Genomic DNA, 20,528 nt, shown 5'->3' on the forward strand with positions numbered 1-20,528 from the left:
GAAGGAAACTCTGCCATTTGCAACAACATGGATGACCTGCAGGACATTATGCAAAGTGAAATAGGTCAGACAGAAAGACAAATACTGTCTGATCTCACTTACATGTGAACTCTAAAAACGTCAGACTCAAGGGAACAGAGTAGAACGGGGGTTACCCAGGCTACGGGGTGCGGGAAATGGGCAGATATTGGTCGAAGGGTATAAACTTTCAGATATAACATGAGTCAGTTCTAGAGACCTTATGTACTGCATGGTGAACGCAATAATACCATATTATATACTTGAAATGTGCTAAGAAAGTAGGTCTTCAGTGTTCTCTCTCTCACACACACACACACACAAAAGGATCACTATGTAAGGTGATGGATAGGGATATGTTAACTAGCTTGATTGTGGTAATCATTTCACAGTATGTTCACATATCAAAACCTCACATTGTACACCTTGCGTATACACAGTTTTCCCTTTTCAATCAAGCCTCAACAAGGCTGGGGAAAAATTGGTGCTGACTTCAGAAAATGCTTAGGAAACAAGGTTAATGACGAAAACAAGATGTGAAAGCACATACACAGCAGGGGCTCAAAACCCTGGGAGAAAATTTTCCAGAATGTTAGGTGGGGGCAGGGATTAGCTGTGGTTATTAATGTCTTCTTGATATCTTTCTCCATTTCTCACTTTATTTAAAGCACATCCACTTTACCAGGAGAAAACCAGCAGCGTTTGTGACTAACGACAAAAGGGGAGAGATGAGAGACGGCACCCCAGCCTGACAGGCAACGCAGGGCTGAAGGGAGGACAGGGGGCGATGCGGGCAGCGCTGACCCTCCTGGCCCTGGGATCTCCGTCCCCAGAGCCTTCCAGGTGCCCATCAGCCCCTCCAGTGGTACCTGCGGAGCTCCTGCTGCAGGTGACCGCCATCAAGGGGAAGGACAGCTGGGCAGTGGCTGTGATTGACCGGCAGGACCTGGTTCGTGATTTGGTCACAAGTGGGCAGGACTCAGGCGGGGCGGGGGCTCCGTTGGAGGAGGAGGCTGGACAGGGGTTGTGAGGTACAGCCCAGGGCATGGGGCTGAGCAGCACAGGGGCCTGGAAGCGGGTCCCAGCAGAGCTTGGACAAAGGTGTGGGGCCAGGTCTGAGAGATGCTGAGGAGCACAGGGGGTCAGAGGGGCTTAGGGAAGCTGCCCGGGGCTGATGGTGACAAGGGTCTCCCTCAAGGCTTACCTGGGGACCACAACCCTGTGACCTTCAACGCAGCTGCAAGGCCACAGGGATCCTTTCTCAGAGAAGGTGAAAGGCCCAGACCACTCCGGAGCTCTAAGCGTTTCAGTGTTTTCCTTAATTTGCTCCAGGTGCAGAGCGCTCGTGCCTCAGGGACCAGCCGTTGTGTTGGGAGGAGCACCTTCTTCATCTCAGCAACCACGTGAGGCCAGAGCTAGAAGGTCCTTCTCCAATCCTCCCAGTGGTTCTCACCTGGGTGCCCTGGGCATGGGGTGGAGGGTGGGGACAATGCTTCAGTCTGTGGCATGTCCCGCCCCCCCTTACATGACAGTGGTCTCCCCAACACCCCAGGCACTGGGTCAGCCCAAAGTGCCTCCATGCATTTCCCAAAGCCCTGGAGAGACAGTGCCGGCCAGGACGGGGGTGAAAACCTGGCCAGGTTCAGCAGGTAGAAGCTTCCAGGAACACTTTTCCTGACCCTGAGTCCATGCCAACTGTACCTATGAGTTGGGGGGCATTGGTGACACTTCCTGCACCTCCAGTTCCCAGACAGACGTGGGGACAGTGCTCCTTCCAGGGCGGGGCTTCCGTGAAGTTAAGTGAGATGGATGCAGGTGGAGCAGGCGGCCCAGCACCTGCTGTCACGGTGAGTGGAATCAGCACGGAAAGTCAAACACGGAGACACGGGGGGCCCTGCACCTCGGACTCTCCCGAGGACATGACTGATACAATCCAGGCCTTCCCGCTTCTCTCAAATATGAGTGCCTGCCACGTCCTCCCCACAGCCCTGGGAGCTCGATTCTTCCCACGTGGACCAGGGAGTTCTGGGTTCAGGGCCGAGCTGTTTCTGGAGCTTTCACAAGTGGGTGGGGGGAGGGAGGTCGCTGCTGCCTCCTGCTCCGGGCTTGGTCCAGGACCCCAGGGGCAGCCCTGAGCCGGACCGCCCGTGCTTCTGTGGCTGTGCACCTTCACGCGTGGAGCCACGGAATGGAGAAGGGGTCTCGGAGCCTTCAGCAGGCTTCTTCAACACAGCTTTCAGCTAGAAACCGCCCGGCACCACAGTTAGTGGACATTTTTGTGGATGTCACTCTTGATTTTAAGACAAGCCACAAACTGGGACAAAATATTTTTAAAACACATATCTGGTAAAGAACTGGTATTCGAATATACAAAGAACTTGAAACTCAACAAGAAAACAAACCACCCAATTAAAAAAATGGGCCAAAGATCTGGACAGACACCTCACCGGAGAAGATACACAGACAGCAAATAAGTACATGGAAAGAAACTGCCCATCATATGCCACCAGGGCTTTGCAAATTGAAACAACAATGAGGTACCACTACACACCTATTAGAACGGCTAAAAGCCCGAATGCTGACACCATGAAATGCTGGCAAGGACGTGGAGCATCAGGAAAGTCACGGCTGGTGGGAATGCAAAACGGCGCAGCCACTTCGGGAGGCAGTTTGGTGGTTTCTTATGAAATTAAACATATCTTAACATAAGATCCAACTATTGAGTTCCTTGGTATTTTCCCAAGAGTTGAAAATTTATGTCCACACAGAAACCCACACAAGAATGATCATAGTAGCTTTATTTCAAACAGCCCCAAACTGCAAAGAACCCAAACGTCCTTCAATAGGTGAATGGTTAAATGCACTGTGGTCCCTCCAGACCATGGAATACTACTCAGCAACAAAAAAGGACGAACTCTCCCTACACACAAATCTCAGAAGGTCACAGAATGAATGATTCCATTTACACAACATTCTCCAAATGAGAAAGTTAGAGATGGAAAAGAGAGGGGGGTCAGGGGCTGGCGGGAGGATGGAGTGGCCCAGGGAGGCTGCAGTTGCTCCTGGAGGTCAGGTGGCCAGGGAAGGGTCCTCTGAGGAAGAGGGGAGGAAGCAGTGTGAACCTCTGGGGGGCCCCTGTGGAGGTCACCTGAAGGCCTGGGGTTTGGAGGAAAGCAAGGCGCCCAGCACAGCTGGGAGGCTCCTGGTGGGAGGCAGGGCCAGCGACTTCCTTTCTTGTTCTAAATATTCCCGTTGTTCTTCAGTGTTTACTCTTTTCCTTGAAGACCCCCAAAGTGTAAGTCTGAGGTCTCCTACAGCCTGGGTCTGACTTGGAGTGTGAGTGAGGACGGCGCGGAGGTGGCGGCTGGCTCGGGGAGGCCACTGGAAGCACACTGACTCTGGGGCGGGGGGAGCCCCACAGGGCCCGGCAGAGGAGGAACTCTGTGGACCATTTTCGGGAACTGTCTGGCTTCTGAGGGGACTAGGGACTGGAGGGACCAGGGCAGAAGCAGAACGAGCAGGCAGGAGGCTGGCCCTGAGGTCCAGGCCAACGGGGCTGTGTCCGGGACCAGCCGGTAGAAGTGGTCGGTGATCACAATGGCTGGAGGGAGAGACAGCCGGCAGGACTTGTGGACGGTTTGGAGGCAGCAGCAAGTGAGAAATCAGAGATGACCCCAGGGCTCTGGGCTTGGCGTTTCCCTCTGCTGAGATGGGGACAGCTGTGGGAGAAGCGGGCGGCCGGGGGGGGGGGGGGAGGGTGGAGAGCAGGGAGCTGACATGGACGGGTGGGGCCCGTAGCCCTCAGGTTTGTGTGTCCAGAGGGGGCAGGTGGGACTGGAGCCTGGGGCCCTTCAGGCTGATGGGGGCAGATGAGGAGGAGGAGGCGCAGGGCAGACAGGAGACCCAAGAGTGGGATGGAGCAACTCCCTGGGTGCAGAAAGGGGCTCAGGCTCCAGGCTCACTGTGGAGGGACCTTGAGAACATGGTGCGACAGGAAAGAAGCCAGTCCCTAAAGGACAAGTACTGGATGACCCCACTTACCTGAGGGACCCAGAGCAGTCAGATGCACAGAAACAGGAAGCAGAACAGCGAGGGCGAGGCTCCGCCTGAGGGAGCGAGTGCTCAGTGGGAGGAACTTCAGTTTGGGAAGATGAGAAAGTTCTGGAGACATGGAGGAGACGGTTGCACAACAGTGAATGTACTTAATGCCCCTGAACCGTCCACTTAGACAGGACCTAAATGGTGCCCGTTATGTATATTTGGCCACAATAACGGAGAAGTTACTCAGAAGGAAGGAGCCACGGCTGCGTCCCAGGAGGGCCTGGAGCCAGACCCTGCACAGTTCTTCACTCCCTCATGCTCCTGAGCACACAGCAGGCACTCAATAAATGCTTGCTGCGATGTAGTGAAGGCAGATGGTTCCAGGGAGAGTGCACGGGTGCAAATCCGGCAGTGAGCACTGAGAATCCCAACAGGACGCACATCCAGACAAAAACCACCCTGGGACCCAGAGGGCACTGTGTTCTCGGGGCTGCGCTCAGCGGTCCCAGGCAAGCCCCAGCGTCAGGAGACTGAAGGGCCTGCGAGGCGGCACCCGCGCCCCTGAAGCCTCATGGCCACGAGGTGGAGCGTGGACCAGGGAAGAACCCAGCCCAGGGCCTGTTGGGCTTTTAGGGCTCATGGCGGGGCCTCTCCCAGCCTGACCGGGTTGTGTTCATTTCTCCAGGGAGAAAACCCTTTTCCCGAATTGTTCTTATGTAAAAACGGCTGCTCAGGATTGACACAGATAAACATCCAACAGCTGCAAAGGACCCAGCAATTATGGATCTTGACCAACCGCAGCAGAGCAGTGATGGTGTCACATCTGACTTCCCTCTGTCTTCGCATGTGACAGGGGAAAGCAGGGGCAAGAAGATGCAGCCTTTAGACCATGGGAGGGCCTCTCGGAGGGACATGGAAATCGTTTGGATGTAAGAGACAGGTTTTCACCACAATTAGCCACTTCCTATCATCATCTAGAAATATTTCGTTCTCAGTAAGAGAACTGGCGGCTCCTGAGTGAACCGAGAGTTGCCTGAGGTGACGGGTGAAGGTGGTTGCTGAGCTCCAAGTCGGCGGGGGGCGGCGGACAGCGGGCTGTGCCCTGGGCTGGACGAGGGCCTGGCACCAGCCAAGAGGGTCCTGAAACAGCATCACCTTCATCTGCCACCTGCTGCCCAAGGGACCTTTCATCTTTGTCCAGACTCCAGAAAAGGCAGAGATTTGGCCTAAAGCTGGAGCTGGGTGACTGTGGCGCTGCACCCTCCTTCTGGCTCTGGAGGAGGCTGCATCTCCGGTTCCTGTTTCTCAGGAGGCGCTGAGACCACCTGCCTCCTGGGAGCTGAAGGACCTTCAGAGCACCCACTGGGCAGCTGAAGGTGGGCCTGCCACGTGCCAGGAACTTGTGTGCCTGAGGTCTGGCGTCAGGTCTAATTGTGTGTGTGTGTGTGTGGCAGGGGTGTGGTGCTGGGCTGGCCCAAATGGGGGGTGTGTGTGTAAGTGCTAGGCCTCAACAACTTCCCTCAACAGAATGTTACTGAAAGTTCAGTCTCTGAACCTGATGCCAATCTAAATAATAAGCAGAGTGTTGAGTGGAAAGGAAAGGCTTTATTGTTTTTGCCAGGTGGAGGGAACAGAGCAATGGCTAGTGCCTTAAGAACTGCTAGCTCCCTTGTTCAGAAACGACGAAAGGGTTTTAAGGTTTTGCTGTTTGCAAGGGGGGAAGAGAAGGGAATTTTGCAGGTGGGTGTCCTTGACTGTTCATCTCCATGGTGGAGGGTAGAGTCTGGTGTCAGGAAGCCGAGGAGTTGGGGCCTGGGCTGCTTTAGTTTCCTGATATTCTCTGGACATTAGGCTCCCTGTAATAGACCTCAAGGACCTGTGATTAGTCACAAGTTTACTGGGAGCCCAGCGGGAGGCCATCTGAGCTTTAAACAATTTCTAACTTCTTTGTGATTGTAAAGCTCAGGGAGTCAAAGACTACAGAAACAAATATTTACATATTTGATGAGTGTAAGTAAAGCAGCAGAGAACAGGGAATGTGTGCTTTGGGTTTTAGCCCCATAGACGCTGGTTTCAATGGAAGGGAACCCATGTTAGGGCTGGTATTAATTAAGAGGCCGTAACAAGGACAGAAAAAGGAAGTGGGGTTACCCAGCCTGTTATAAAGGTCCCCATCAGGGCAGCGCCCCCAGGAGCGACACTGGGCGGCCGCCCACGCCCTTGCGCAGTCCTCCTGGCAGCCCGTCATCGGTTCCGGATCTCCCGGTGATTCTTGGGCACAGCCACGTATCTCAGCTTCCTCATGATGGCGGGCCAGCCCAGCAGCTTCTCGTCCCACATGTACTCCGGGGACAGCACCTTGGTGGGCTTGTGGTCCAGGAGGTACCTGTTTAGGTGGCTCTCGTCGTGCCACACGGCCTCGACGCCATTGGCCCGGTCGGCCACTATTGCCTGGTGACAGGCCTTGGTAAGCCGGTAAACCTCAGACACTGACCCCCCAAAAAAGGCCCCCATGTAGTAAAAGTCGCCCTGGTCCCGGGGGATGTGCGCCTGTGACTGCGGCCGGCGCTCGTATGGAAAAGCCTCGCGACTGGCCCGATAGTAACCGGGATGGAGGGTGCCGAAGAGCTGGGACAGGATCTCTACGCCCACGTGGTCACGGAACTTCATGTCCACGTCCGCGCACACGAGGAAGTCCACCTCGCGGAGGAAGCGCTGCTCGCAGAAGCTGCTGATCATCTCCATGCGGTTCATGGACACGTCCTGCCAGCGCGCGGAGGCCGGCACCTCGAGGACCACCATCTGCCGGCCCTCCCCGAGGGGCACGTGCGGCACATCGGCTGGCCGGTCAGTGAAGACGTAGTAGTTGACCCTGTGACCCACCATAAAGTGCTGCTCTGCCGTCTCCAGGAACAGCTTCAGGAAGACCACATATCTGCGGGGAGGCCGAGAGCAGGGCTGGGACAGGGTCACTGCCGAGCCCGGCGGAGGGACCCCAAAGCTTGGCGGCCAGCAGTGGGTGTGCCCTCTTCCGGAAGGCAGGTCCTCGGCTGCTTCAAGCAGCAGCCACTCTCCTGGCCCACCCTAAGCGAGTCCATGGGCTGTACCCCCCTAATCCTCTGCTCCCTGAGATGGGGGTCCATCAGCACCCCATCTTACACAGGAGAGACTGACAACCCCCTGCAGGTCCCCTCCCCCTCGATAAACTCCAATGCTGGGCACTGAGGTTTCTGGTTGGTGATCCCACAGACCCTTGTCCTGGGACTGGAGCAAGAATTCAGAGGCAACCTTGTGCCCCTCTTAGGCCCTGCACACCAGCTCTCTCAGGTCTGAATAGGAAAGGGGGTCTCAGGTGAGCTCTGTGAGGGAAGGTTGCTCCAATCCCCATCCCTTGCGCAGGTGCTGTCGTCAGCTCCACTTTCCAGAGGCTCAGAGAAGTCGAGTCACTTGCCTGCAGTTCATTCGCCATGAAGTCACCCAACCCTGGTGTCCCAGGGCCTCACTGGTCAGCTCCTTCTCAGGGGTCTGGGACCGAGTGCTGAGCCTGACCTGGCTGTCCCCCTCGCTGCCCCCCATCCTGTATCTGAGCACCCGGAGGAGCCCAGATCTGTGGGTACCACCTTTCTACTTGTCCAAGGAGGCCACAGGCTTCCTCCCTCCTACCTGCTTCTCTGGTTGGTGGAGGGACCCCCTGCAGCCTTGACAGAGGGTCCGTGGCTGCTCCCAGGCTCATCAGGGGCATGTGCTGGGGTCACTGACATGTCTGCCACGGTGGCGGGGGGGGGGGGGGGGGGGGGGGGGGGGGAGGCACAGGACACAGACAGTAGGCTGGAGCTATGATCCTGGGTGACATGCAGCCTCCTGAGAAGGAGCGGGTGGCATCCATTCGCTGAGCCCAGGAGGACACAGTAAGACCACTGAGTGAACAGCCTTTCACATCTACCCCTCGGGAGGACAAGGCAGGCGCCGCCTCACTCTGCCCTGGACACAAGGACAGACCTTGATGTCCCTGGTCACTCCCTCCTCCCGGTCTCTATCCTCTGTCATCTCGCTTTCTTACTTTTTAATGGCAAACACCGTGATTCCGATGGTGGCATTCTGGAGTCGGAACTGCTCGTTCAGGATGTCAGTGTTGAAGGTCGCCTCCCAGATGATGGGGGCCAGCCAAGGGGTAAGGACAAGGACATCTTTCCTACTGCACGGTGAGAAAGCCACGGGGCAACGTGTGAGCTGGCGGGAGGGTGAACACACTCGTCCCTGGTGCTTGTCACCCCCACCTGGGACCCCCCTACTCAGCCTCCGTCCCCTCGCTGCCCCCAGGCATTCGCAGGAAACCAACCAGATGCAAAGCCAGACTCCAATCTGTGCACATGCCTCCAGCTGGCTCAGAACGCTGGACCCGCTGGCTCAGAGTGGGCACCGGGATTTGCCAGCAGAGGGGTGGGCCCCTCCCCAAGCTCCCCTCACATCTTTGCATACTTTTTGGTGCACAGAGCATAGAAAACAAGAAATGCAAGCCACAGAAGGAGAAGAGGACAGAGAATATCTGTGGGCTCCACTTCAGCTCTCGGAAAGACCCCAGAGGAAAAGAGTACAAAGCAAGCTCCCGCAGTGACTTCAAGGAAACCGCCCTCCAGTGCCTTTAGGACAGTGCCCAGGGCTGCAGCAAATTTCAGTACATTTACTCACGAGGGTTTGAGCACCTTGGGCTGCGGATACACCATCCTGAAAAAGAACACCCGTGAAGTGAGTGCGCAGGAAGTTTGATGGACACCCTAGAGGTGGGGCTGGTGGAGCTGTGAAAGCAGAGGAGGGTCTGTCTCCTCCCAGGACCAGGGACCCTGGCAGGCTGCACTCAGTCTCACAGTGTCAGTTTCACCCTTTGTAAAATGGGCAACGGAGCAAAGAGACCTCAGGTGCACTGCCTTCCTCTTGCCTAAGGCAGGAGGAGTCCCAGGGCCTGTGTTGTAATTCACTGTGGGCGTGGGCGGGAGGGAGCCGGAAGTGGTCAATCCTGGGTAGTTCCCACGAGGGACTATCCAAAGGAAAGCCGGCCCAAAGGAAAGGCAGTCCACCTGGGCCCGCAGCTCCTTTGCCCCTTCACTGGCTGGGTGATAGGGGCAGGTGACCAGGTTCCCAGAGCCCAGGCCTCCTGTGTGCAAAGTGGGGAGAGGAACACCTCCCCGACTTGGTTGTCACAGGACCAGCTCCAACGTGAGCTTAAAGCACCGTCAGGTGCAGCAACCCTGGGAAATTTGTGAGTGGTGGCCCTGGCCCAACTACTATTGTGGCCCAACTAGTATTGTGGAGTCCCCAGGAAGAGGAGCCAGTGGGCACGCGTCATCCGCAGTAATGACTGCAATTAGCATTTCCTGGGATGGCGTTTAAAAGCAGGGCACTTTTCCCTTTTTAGGGAAAAGGAAGGAAATTCTGCAACATGCTACTCCATGGATGAACCTTGAGGACATGATGCAAGTGAAATAAGCCAGTCACAAGGACAAATGCTCTATGATTCCACTTACATGAGGGATCTAGAGTCATCAAATCCAGAGACAGGAGGTAGAAAGGTGGTTCCAGGGGCTGGGGGGGAGGGGCTGGGGTGAGTGTTTAATGGGGACAGAGCTTCACTTTGGAAAGATGAAGAAATTCTGGAGATGGATGGTGGGGATGGTTGCACAGCTATGTGACGTATTTAAGGCCACTGAACTGTGAGCTTAAAAATGGTTAAGGTGGTAAGTTTTAGGTCCTGTGTATTTTACTATAGTTAAAAGTTTTTTTAAAAAAGTAGGGTGGGGGCCAGCCCCAGTGGCCTAGTGGTTAAGTTCGGCACACTCCACTTGAGCGGCCTGGGTTCGGTTCCTGGGTGCAGACCTTTACCACTCATCTGTCAGTGGCTGTGGTGACAGCTCCCATTAAAAAAAGAGGAAGATTGGCAGTGAATGTTAGCTCAGGATGAATCTTCCTCAGCAAAAGAAGAAAGAAAGAAAGAAAAATAAATAGGGCAGGCCTAGTGGCATAGCGGTTAAGTTCCCAGGCTCTACTTTGGTGGCCCAGGTTTTGCGGGTTCAGATCCCAGGCATGGACCTACACATCGTTTACCAAACCATGCTGTGGCAGGCATCCCACATATAAAAAAAAAAAATAGAGGAAAATGGGCAGATCTTAGCTCAGGGCCAATCTTCCTCAGCAAAAAAAGGAGGATTGGCAATGGATATTAGCTCAGGGCTAATCTTCCTCAGGAAAAAAAAAAAGAAAGAAAAAGAAAAAAGAAAAAGTGGGGTTGGGGCTGGCCCTGTGGCCGAGTGGTTAAGTTCCTGTGCTCCGCTGCAGGCGGCCCAGTGTTTCGTTGGTTCAAGTCCTGGGCGTGGACATGGCACTGCTCATCAAACCACGCTGAGGCAGCGTCCCACATGCCACAACTAGAAGGACCCACAACGAAGAATATACAACTATGTACTGGGGGGCTTTGGGGAGAAAAAGGAAAAAAATAAAATCTTTAAAAAAAAAAAAAGTGGGGTGGCCACCTTGTCCCAGACTGCCTGAGACTTTTCTGGTGTCGGCACTGACAAAGGCCCACATCCCAGAGCCCCTCCGCCCAAACCTCTGAGCCCTGGCAAACCAGGCCAGTTGGTCCCCTCTTTAATAGCCAGATGCCATGGAGCTGGTCAAAACTGAAGCACCAGCTATTCCTGGATCTTTCCGTGGCTGCAGGAGGAGGGCAGTGTCAGACCCGGCCTCAGGGAAGGGAGCAGCATGCTCCATGGGAGGCGGAGGCGCAGGAGGAAGACAGCCTGTCCCAGTGGCCACGCCCCTCTCCCCATGCCTCTCTCCTGGAGCTCACACTCCGCCTGGAGGGCAGGTATCAGATGGGGAGGCACCACATAAAGACATTGTACCTCGACAGTTTCACAACTTGCAGGCCGACTGATTCCCTTCCAGCCTCACTGCAGAATGAGAACACAGAAAGCGGGTTTTAGCAGGAAAAATCAGGGTTCACGGATCACAGCCGGGGGTCCCAGTAGACGGGGACAGTAGCAGCCTGGAGTGTGGAGACAGGGTCCATCTGAAACATGCCAGAACGGCCGTCGCTGTGGGCAGTGGGTCTGATGCTGGCCTGTGTCCCGGCATGTCCCTAGACACTGTGACACCAGACACTGCAGTCGGAGGTTCACCCTCTGCCAATCCGCAGACCCCACATCCACTAGACGCTGCTGAGCTGTGACTGCACAGCTGGTGGTTTCAAGACGCGCAAGTCCGAATTCTGAGGCTCCCGCCCATCACGGTGGGTCTGTGCTCTGCCACTTACACACAGACTGGCCTTGGTCTCAAGAGTCTGACAAATAAAATACGGCTGTGAGATGATGCTGTGGGACTCCTGAAGTCAGGTCGGAGAAGGCATACAACTCTGTCTCTTTTGGGGACACTGATCTTGGACCCTCCCAAGCAAGCTGAGAGGAAGCCCAGGCGCTCGGGGGATCAGCCGAGAGCCAGCATCGACAGCCGGAGCTCGGAGGAGGCCTTTGAGCCGACCCCAGCCCAGCCACTGTCTGCCCACATTGGCCTGAGAAGGGAACCATCCAGCTGAGCCCAGGCAACCCCAGGACCTGGAGAGACACGGGGATCAATGGCTGACTGTTTCAAATCATGAATTGGGGTTTGTTATGCAGCAGACGACTGATCCGAGGAGGAACTGGCCAGATACAGAGGGTGGGAGGAGAGAGGAGGGGCCCTGGCAGAGGGCAGAGTACATGCAAAGGCCCCGTCAGGATCGCATGGCACGTGCAGGACCAAGACAGACCCCCCGGCCTGGACCACAGAGTTGAGGGCCGCCGTGGGAGAGATGCAGCTGTAGAGGCCGCACAGGTGGGGAGCAGTCCACAGGGGGCTCATACGTTATGTTCCGGAAAGATCACTCTGGCTTAGGGAGGAGAATGGGGTCGGGGAAGAGGAGAGGGCTGTGAGCATAAAGGCTGCTGGGAAGAAGAAGGGGACCTCAGCCAGAGCAGCAGAGGGGGCAGAGGGCCAGGAACTGGTCAGGTGCTTCCAGGCAGGACGGAGAGGCCTGGTACAGAGCAGCATGGGGGGAGGATGAAGGGAGAGACAAGCACGACTCCCGGGTTTCTGCCTTGGGCACCGGGGAGGGAGGCGAGGCCATTCACCGCATAGGTACTCAACAGGAGGAGCAGGGCGGGGAGCAAGAGGCCATGGGTCACAATGGGACACGTGGGTGACCCCCGGGGTGGGAAGTCAGAAGGGATGTTGAGGCTGAAGCCAGACCCGTGGGAGTCAGTCCTGACCAGGTGACCCTTCAAGGCCACAGAAGCAGCTGAGCTGCTCTGAGCAGAGTGGAGAGAGGGAAGAGGAGGAGGCCCAGACCCACCGATGGATCAGCCCAGGCAGGGGACCCACGAAGTAGCCACCACTGCCCCCTAGCACCTGGCCAGTCCTTGAGCTGGCTCTCACAGCGCTGTGACCCTGACTTTCACCCTCACTCACCCTGCCCCTGCTCGCCTGCTCCACAGCACCGGGCTTCTTGGGCTCAGGAAACCAGCGCTGTGGGAAGAGTCACCAAAGGCCACTGTTGAGGAGGGCAGACCCGGGATGGCCTGTCCATCATGCCCTCGCAAAGCAGGAGCTGGTGCCCATGTGGTGAGTCCAGAGCTCGCTGGTGCAGCTGCTGGGCCTTGGGCAGGGCCGGAGCAACTCCCCAAAGCTTGGGCGACTTGTTACATGTCACGGAGGTGGCAGGAGGGGTGGTCACTGTGGACAGTGATGCTGTCTGAGCTCCTCTGGCAGCTGCAGCAGGTCCCTGTGCACGGTCAGCGCAGCCTCGAGACTGTGGCAGGGAGCGATTCCTGGCAGCGTCCAGGAACACTGCCCCATACCTTCTCCATCTGGACGTGGCTAACAGCACAGCTCCCAATGGCCTTCCCCACTGCCCAGCCACACAGCTCACGGGGGCTTCGTGGCCTCGCCCCCAACTCCCCATGGGGGGAAGACAGCTCACTCACAAGGTGAGGCTTCAAGAAGAGGGTGTGTGTGACTGGCCGGAACTGGGAGATCGCTGTCATCAGTCCTGTCATCCCTGCTGCGATACTGGGGCGGGGACCCCACAAGGATGTGATTCGCGCTATTCTGCTTCTCCCCAAGCCTGGCAGGCCTCAATGGCCATGAACATTTCTTACCCAAAGAAGACCAAGACGAGCATTATCAGGAGAAAGGTCACAGGACGAAGCAGGTAGCATTTTGGTTTTCCTGAAAAAACAGCCGTGGAAACCAGGTCACTCCTCTCTCCTCCTCCCGTCCGCCCACTGCTCTCTTCTCATGACTCAGACGTCAGGTCCTGAGACAGCCCCCTCCCCTTGCAGGTGGAGATCAGTTTCTCCTCTCCCGTAGAGAGAGGCGCAGGGTGCTGGTTCCTCCCGGCACATGGCCCAGGTGTTCCCTCCAAAACCCGGAGTTACTCTCCCCTCCTGACAGCCCCTTTCCACCGAGTGCCTTTCCCTGGAGCCTGAAATGACCGCACTGAAATGACCACCGGAGGACCCCTGCTGACCCTCCCGTCAAGGGGCTGGGACCACAATAACCAGAACTCCCCTCCAGGAGCAAGTGACCCTCTGCCCCCAAGCATTTCACAGACCCCTGTAGCTCCTGCACTTAGAAACAATCGCTGGTCTTTGTTTGTGGTGATTTCTACATTTATGAAAGTGGTATATTCACAAGGTCAAGATTTCAAAGGCTTCCATGTGGAAAGAGCACCTCCGCGCCCCTCCCCCCATCAGCCCTGCAGGACTGCTCTCCCCCTGCTTCTCTGATCCTACCCTGCTCCCCTGCTCCTGCCCCCGCGTTTCTAAACCCCATGCCCACGGAACAGTGTATCTCTAATATTTTCCTGAAACCGAGCAACACGGGTGGTAAAATTTGAGCCTTTACATGTTTAAATGAATTTTTTCATTTTTGCAGTTTCTAGATAGTTTGTCGGGCAGTCTAGGTTGGAAATAATTTCCCTTCCATTTTGAAAAAATGGTTCCATGTCTCTTTTTTTAAACTTTTAAAGTCAATCTCATTTGAGGTTTAATTTATATCCAATAAAATGTACCCACTGTAGGGACACAGTTTGACGAGTTTTCAACAGTGTATACACACGGGGAACCACCACCCCAGCCAAGATACACAGTTCCATAACCTAATAAGTCCCCGCCCCGGCCTGCCCTTTTCCAGTCAAACACCACACACCCTTGCCCCGGGCAACCCCTGATCTTCTTCCCTCACTACAGATTTCCCTTCTCAGGCATTTCTAAATGGAATCCTACAGTCCATACTCTGCTGTCTGGCTTCATTCACACAGCATCATGTTTTGTTATGTTTTGTCTGTTTTGTTTTTTTGGTGAAGAGGATTGGCCCTGAACTAACATCTGTACCAATCTTCCTCTATTTTGTATGAGGATGCCACCATAGTGTGGCTCGTGAGTGGTGTGTAGGTCTGCGCCTGGGATCCGAACCTGTGAACCCCAGGCCGCCGAAGTGGAGCACACAGACTTAACCACTACACCGCCGGGCTGGCTCCAGCATCATGTTTTTAAGATTCATTCATGCTCTTGCATGTATCATTTTTTCTTACTGCAAGGAGTCCTCCACTGTTGACATGCCCCAAATTGCTTATCGTTTCACCTGCTCACAGACATTTCAGGGTTTTCCCCTTATTGGGGCCTAGCACAAAGCTTCTATAAACATTTATGTCCAGGTATGTTTTTTGACACAAGCTTTCCATTCTCTCGAGCAAATACCTAGGAGTGGAAGGGACGGGTCACATGTTAAGTGTATGTTTAACTTCGTAAGAAACTGCTCAATCGTTTTGCAAAGTGGCTGGAGGATTTCCCGACCCCGTGGGTAATGCGTGAGAACTCCAGTGTCTCCACATTCTTGTCAGCCTTGGATAGTCATCTTTTCAGCTTTACATTCTGGAGGGCGTGGGGTGGCATCTCACTGTGGCTTCTGGCGAGTCACAATGGCATACTAGAAAGTTCTACGTAATACAAAGGAAGACAGTAAAGGAAGAACAGAAGAGCAAAAAGATAGGAAACACACGGAAGACGGATAGCTAAACGGCAGCTGGAAATCCAACCGCAGCAATAACACTGAAGGTGAAAAGATTAGACACTAACTGAAGGCAGAGGAAGCGAGACTCAATTTAAGAAAAGAACTTCCATATAAGCTGTCTACACGAGAGCTATTTAGGGAAAAAAGCACAAATAGACCCAAAGTGAAAGGACAGTAAAAGATGTATCATGCAAACGGTAAGCACAAAGACAGCTGGAGCAGCAATAGTAACATCAGACGAAACAGACTGAGGCCAAAAATGCTACTGGACACAAAGAGAACATTTTACAATGACAAAAGTTCATCCCGTGAGCAAGCTATAACAAACGTAAATGTACGCACACCTAGCAACCCAGCCCCAAAAGGCAGGAAGCAAAAACTGACAGAACTGAAAACAGAAATAGTTAATTCCACAATAATGGTTGGATGCTTCAAAATCCTACTCCACTCTCAATAACAGGTGGGATAGTTTGATAGGAAATTGGCAGACATGGAACACTTATCAACATTATAAGCTAACCTCGCTGACACCTCTCCAATACTCCACCCAAAACAGCAAAATACACATTCTCCTCAAGGGGCCATAAATATTCTGCAAGATGCACCACATATGAGGTCACAAAACAAATGTAAAAGAATTTAAAAGAACTGACATAACACAAAGTATGTTCTCTAACCGCAATGGAATGAAAGTAGAAATCAATAACAAAGGAGCTTTGGCAAATCCACAAATATGTGAAAATTAAACAGCATGCTTCCAAACCACCAATGTGTCAAAGAAGAAAATAAAAAAATATTCTGAGCTGAATAAAAAATAAAGCATAACATCCCAAAATTTACAGGATGAAGCTGAAGCCATTTTTAGAGGGAAATTTATAATTATAAATACCTAGTTGAGAAAAGACAAATCTCAGATCAATACTTAAGTTTCCATGTTAAGAAAGTAGAAAAAGAAAAAGGAGCAGATAAAACCCAAAGTGAGAAGGGAGAAAATAATAAAGATTAGAGTGAAAATAAATTAATAGAAAACATAAAGAAAAAAAACAATGAAACCAAACAATAAAATTGATAAAGCTGTAGCTAGGCTGACCAAATTTAAAGAGAGAGAGAGAGAGCATAAATGACGAAAATCAGGAGTGACAGAGGATACACCAACACCAATCTTACAGAAATTAAAAGGATTTTAAGGGAACGCTATTAACAACTGTTTGCCAACAATTTAGACAACTTAGATGAAATGCACAAACTCTTGAAAGATACAAGCTACAAAACTCTTAGAAGAAAACAGAACTAAATCTTTGTGACATTGGGTTAAGCAAAGAATTCCCACATATGACCCAAAACCCACAAACAATAAAATGTTAAATTGGAGTTAATCCAAATCAAAACTTTTCAAAAAAACCGTTAAGAAACTGAAAAGACAAGTCATAGATAGGGAGAAAATATTTGAAAATCATATATCTGATAAGGAACAGGTACCCAGAATATAAAGGAATCCTAAAACTCAACAAAGAAGACATGTACTCCAATTTTAAAAAGGCAAAAAATCTTAATAGACATTTCACCAAAGATACTCAAACAGCTAATAAGCACATGGAAAGATGCTCAACATCATTAGCCATCAGGGAAAAGTAAATCCAAACCACAAGGAGGGGCCAGCCCAGTGGTGTAGCAGTTAAGTTCGAGCACCTCGCTTCAGAGGCCTGGGGTTCGCAGGCGCAGATCCCAGGTGTGGACCTACGCACTGCTCATCAAGCCATGCTGTGGCAGCATCCCACAAATAAAGTGGAGGAAGATGGGCACGGATGTTAGCTCACGGCCAGTCTACCTCAGCAAAAAGAGGAGGATTGGCAGCAGGTGTTAGCTCAGGGCTAATCTTCCTCAAAAAAAAAAAAAAAATATAGCAAGGAGATAACACTTCATATCCACAAGAGTGGCTGTAACAAGTGTTGGTGAGGATGTGGAGAAATTGGAACCTCATACACCGCTGATGGGGATGTCAAATGGTAAAGCCACTTTGCAAAAGAGTTTGGTAGCTTCTTAAAACATTAAACACATATTTACCATCTGACCCAATGATTCCACTGCTAGGTATCTACCCAAGAGAACGGAAAACATACGTGCACACAAAGACTTGTACACAAATGTTCAAAAAACTAAGAAGTGCAAACAACCCAAATGCCCTTCCACAGATGAATTCCGTTGCAGCCCCACAACAATTACTCAGCCACCAACAGGAATGAGATGCTGCTACCTGCTACGACACGGAGGCACCCTGAGGACGGGATGGTAAGACAAAGGCTGGAGATGCGAACAGGGAGGGATCGCAAATGGGCATCAGGGAATTCTGGGGGGGATGGGAAAGTTCTAAAATTGATGACACAACTCTGCAAACTGACTAAAAATAGCTGAGTAGTACCCTTCAAACAGATAAGTGTTGTGGTGTGTAAACGAAAACTCAACAAAGCTGTTTAGGAAAGCAAAGCGATCAGGAAGAGATCACCGGCCCCAGGCTGAAGGGAGAGGACAGCTCAGCAGAGACTGCCCCGAAGTCCTGCTTGTAATTCTGGGTGAGATTTTGCTCCCTTCTTCCCCGGTCATTGGGGAGACCTGCCACAATAAGAGGAGAGCCAGAACTCCTGCACGGGGCTGTCAGGCCTCCAGGGAGCCAGGTCTTGGCGTGGAGTCAGGCATCTCCTAGGAGCCACCCACACAGCAGCCACCTTGCCACCTGCCAACTTCATCCTTTACCCTCCACGTCCCCTTCTCACCACTCTCAGGCCGGCTTCCCTTCCTCAGCCCCCTGCCCTCCTTCTCTCCCCTAACACGCCCGCTGCCCTACCGATTTCTGGGGCAGAGCCATCCCCGGTACCAGGTCCTCTCCCTGGCACGCTCATGCCCCAGATCTTCACACACTGGGCGCCTCCCCATTCATGCCTCTAAGGCCACCTCCTCAGCTGGCTCACTGTGGCAGCTGTCCTTCCCAGCACCAGGCCTCCTGTTACTTAATCAATGAATGAACACATGAATGAACGTGACCCTGGGAATGGGGATTCCTTTGCCAGGTTTCTCAAAAGACCTGAACATCTTCATCTTGGAGTTTGCATCCGGTCAGTCATGGGCCAGAATTTGCTGGAACCCCAGGGGTATGGAGACCAATGGCAGAGTCCCTGGTCCTCCGAGGGTCCAGAGCAGGTGAAAGATGGTCCAATAACCTGAAGCCCGACCAGGACAGTGTAAGACCCGGGGCATGAGTGATGCTGGGGAGACGGATGTGTTCATTACCTTGATCGGGGCCACTGCACTTCGTGTGTTGTTTATTGTACAAAAAACTGCTAAAATATTTTAAGAGGGGAAAAAAGGAACAACAGCAAAAGGAAGGAAGGACCACAAGGAGGGTTGGGGAGGGATGCAGAGAGCGCCAGCAGCAGGTGAAGAGCATCTCTGCGGTCAGACCTGGATTCCAAACTCCATTCTGCCCCCGTGGGAGCGGGACAGTGGCCTCAATCTGGCGAAACCAGTTTTCTCTGGCGAAAATGGGATGAACACTCACCTCCCAGGGTGTCCGGAAGGGTCAGGGGCATAGACGGAGTCCTGGCTCACAGTGAACGCTAACCAGCTGTGAGTATTCTGCAGGGAAGGGGCGAGATGTGCCAGCACACCCACCTGGTTTTTTCCTGAAAACTTGCACTCTTCCTGCCCTGCCCTCCTCCCCTAAACCCAGGCGAGGCCTCTGTCCATCTCAGGCCCTCCTGAACCCAACATGTGCTCTAAATTAAGGGCCCTGTGCCCTGGGGCCGCGTGGGCCTGGCTCTCGTCCCCCTCCCAGCCCTGCCCACAGACCTGCGGCCCCGCCGGCGCCCGCGCCCCTGCGCCCCGCTCTCCGGACTCCGCACCTCCGCCTGGCCAGCCTGGAGCTCTTCCAGGCACAGCAGGTGCCCAGGGGACCGTGACAAAGGAACAGGGCTGAGCTGGCGCGGCGAGCAGCCCCCAGCCTTCCGCAGGGGCGGAGCGGGCTGCCCCGGCCCTCGCCGGTCCCCAGGCGGCAGCTCTGGGAAGCCCGTGCAGGGAACGGCGGGGGCGTGGACAGCGGGGCGCGGGAGATTCCTGGAGACGGCAGGGCCACCCGACCTACCGAGGACCAGGCTCGGACCTTGCCAGCGGGTCCCGAGTACCTGGGCCCCAGGAGGCTCCAGACCTCCCTTCGCGGCCGCTCCGCAGGCGACTTCGGGCGCCCTCCCGGCCCAGCCCTCGGGCGCCGTGCGCGGTTTGCCCGCCAGGACCCTTCCTCCTGGGGGACCTCGGGGACCGCCACTCACGGGCCTGCGTCCGCAGCAGCTCGGCCATGGCCCCGCGTCCGACAGCGGCAGCCTCGGGTCCCCTCCGCGCTGCCAGGGCGCCCGCTCCTCCGCGACCTTCCGCCCGGGCCTCCGGGGCGGGGTGAGGCCGACCCCGCAGACCCCGAGGCGTCCACGTGCTGCCCGCTCCGCCCGCGGCCAGTACTCCGGGAGGTGGGACCGATCGAAGGAACAGCGGGGCGCAGAGGCTGGCACCGGTCCCCGGGCACCATGGCTCGGGGTCGGGGGGAGGAGAACGGGCGGGGCCTCCTCCATACGCACCAATGAGGCCGCGCGCCCCTCCCAGCCCGCCCCCCGACCCCCGCCCCGCGACCCCCGACCCCCGGGGCGCGTCCCCGACACCCCGCCCCACGCACTAGTCTGGGCAGAGCCACGCGTCTCCGAGCCCGGACGCCCCTTTTCCATACAACTACTGCCGTCCCCCCAAAGGGTGGCCGCTTGCTGATCTTGATCGTCGACCATCGATCGCAGAGGCGTTCGCCTGTGCTTGGACGTGGCGCACATGGAATCCAACAGTCTGTGCGCTTTTCTGTCTCGTCTCTTGGGCTCGGCATCACGTTTCACAGACTCCGCCGTGTGTCCCACACATCCGCAGTGTGTTCATTCTCCTTGCTGAGCAGTGTTCGGCTGTTGCCTTATCCGCTTCTCAGTTGGGGGACATCTGGATTTTATCCAGTTGGAGGCCGTTATCGCTAATGCTGATAGAAACTTTCTTGCACCAGCCTTTTTGTGGCTACGTTTTCAGCTCTCTTGGGTAAATATGGGGGAGTGGAATGAAAAGTTATATGGTAGATGTATATTTAACTTTATAAGAAATTGCCAGACATTCTCCAAAGTGTTTGTACCATGTTGTGTACATTCTTTTCAACTACCCATGAAAATTTTTTGAGTGATCCATCTGTAATCCGTAGAAGCAACTCAACAAATTCCCCAAAGTTGAAATTGAGCAGCTCACTTTATTCCTACTACAAAACTATATATCTAGGAACAAACAACGTAACAAGAAACAAA

At 54.1% G+C, this 20,528-nt stretch overlaps 1 protein-coding gene across 5 annotated transcripts; it reads right to left on the minus strand.

Moving 5' to 3' along the window:
* Positions 1-5,644: 5,644 nt before the first annotated feature.
* Positions 5,645-19,829, minus strand: ABO (ABO, alpha 1-3-N-acetylgalactosaminyltransferase and alpha 1-3-galactosyltransferase). 5 transcript variants are annotated; one of them, XM_046651935.1, is made up of 8 exons: positions 19,479-19,829; positions 18,713-18,789; positions 13,245-13,314; positions 12,556-12,612; positions 10,956-11,003; positions 8,749-8,784; positions 8,120-8,254; positions 5,645-6,994 (listed from the first exon to the last, which is right to left on the minus strand). In XM_046651935.1, the coding sequence occupies exons 2-8, from the start codon at positions 18,741-18,743 to the stop codon at positions 6,304-6,306; spliced, it is 1,068 nt and encodes a 355-aa protein (XP_046507891.1). In that variant the 5' UTR covers positions 18,744-18,789; positions 19,479-19,829; the 3' UTR covers positions 5,645-6,303. The 5 variants fall into 5 exon arrangements, with proteins under 5 accessions (XP_046507891.1, XP_046507919.1, XP_046507925.1 ...); XM_046651963.1 differs by lacking the exon at positions 18,713-18,789; XM_046651969.1 differs by lacking the exon at positions 12,556-12,612.
* Positions 19,830-20,528: the final 699 nt, after the last annotated feature.

Source organism: Equus quagga, chromosome 1 (genome assembly GCF_021613505.1).
Source record: "Equus quagga isolate Etosha38 chromosome 1, UCLA_HA_Equagga_1.0, whole genome shotgun sequence".
In the NCBI taxonomy this organism is placed as follows: domain Eukaryota; kingdom Metazoa; phylum Chordata; class Mammalia; order Perissodactyla; family Equidae; genus Equus; species Equus quagga.

Bases quoted from the DNA above. Each gene is read 5' to 3' on its own strand.
- ABO (XM_046651935.1), bottom strand. From the start codon at position 18,743: ATGCCCCTGACCCTTCCGGACACCCTGGGAG. The intron at 11,004-12,555 runs GTGAGTGAGGGT...CTCATTCTGCAG, and splicing joins AGCAGGCGAGCAGGGGCAGG to TGAGGCTGGAAGGGAATCAG. The intron at 8,785-10,955 runs GTACAATGTCTT...GTTCTTTTTCAG, and splicing joins CAAGTTGTGAAACTGTCGAG to GATGGTGTATCCGCAGCCCA.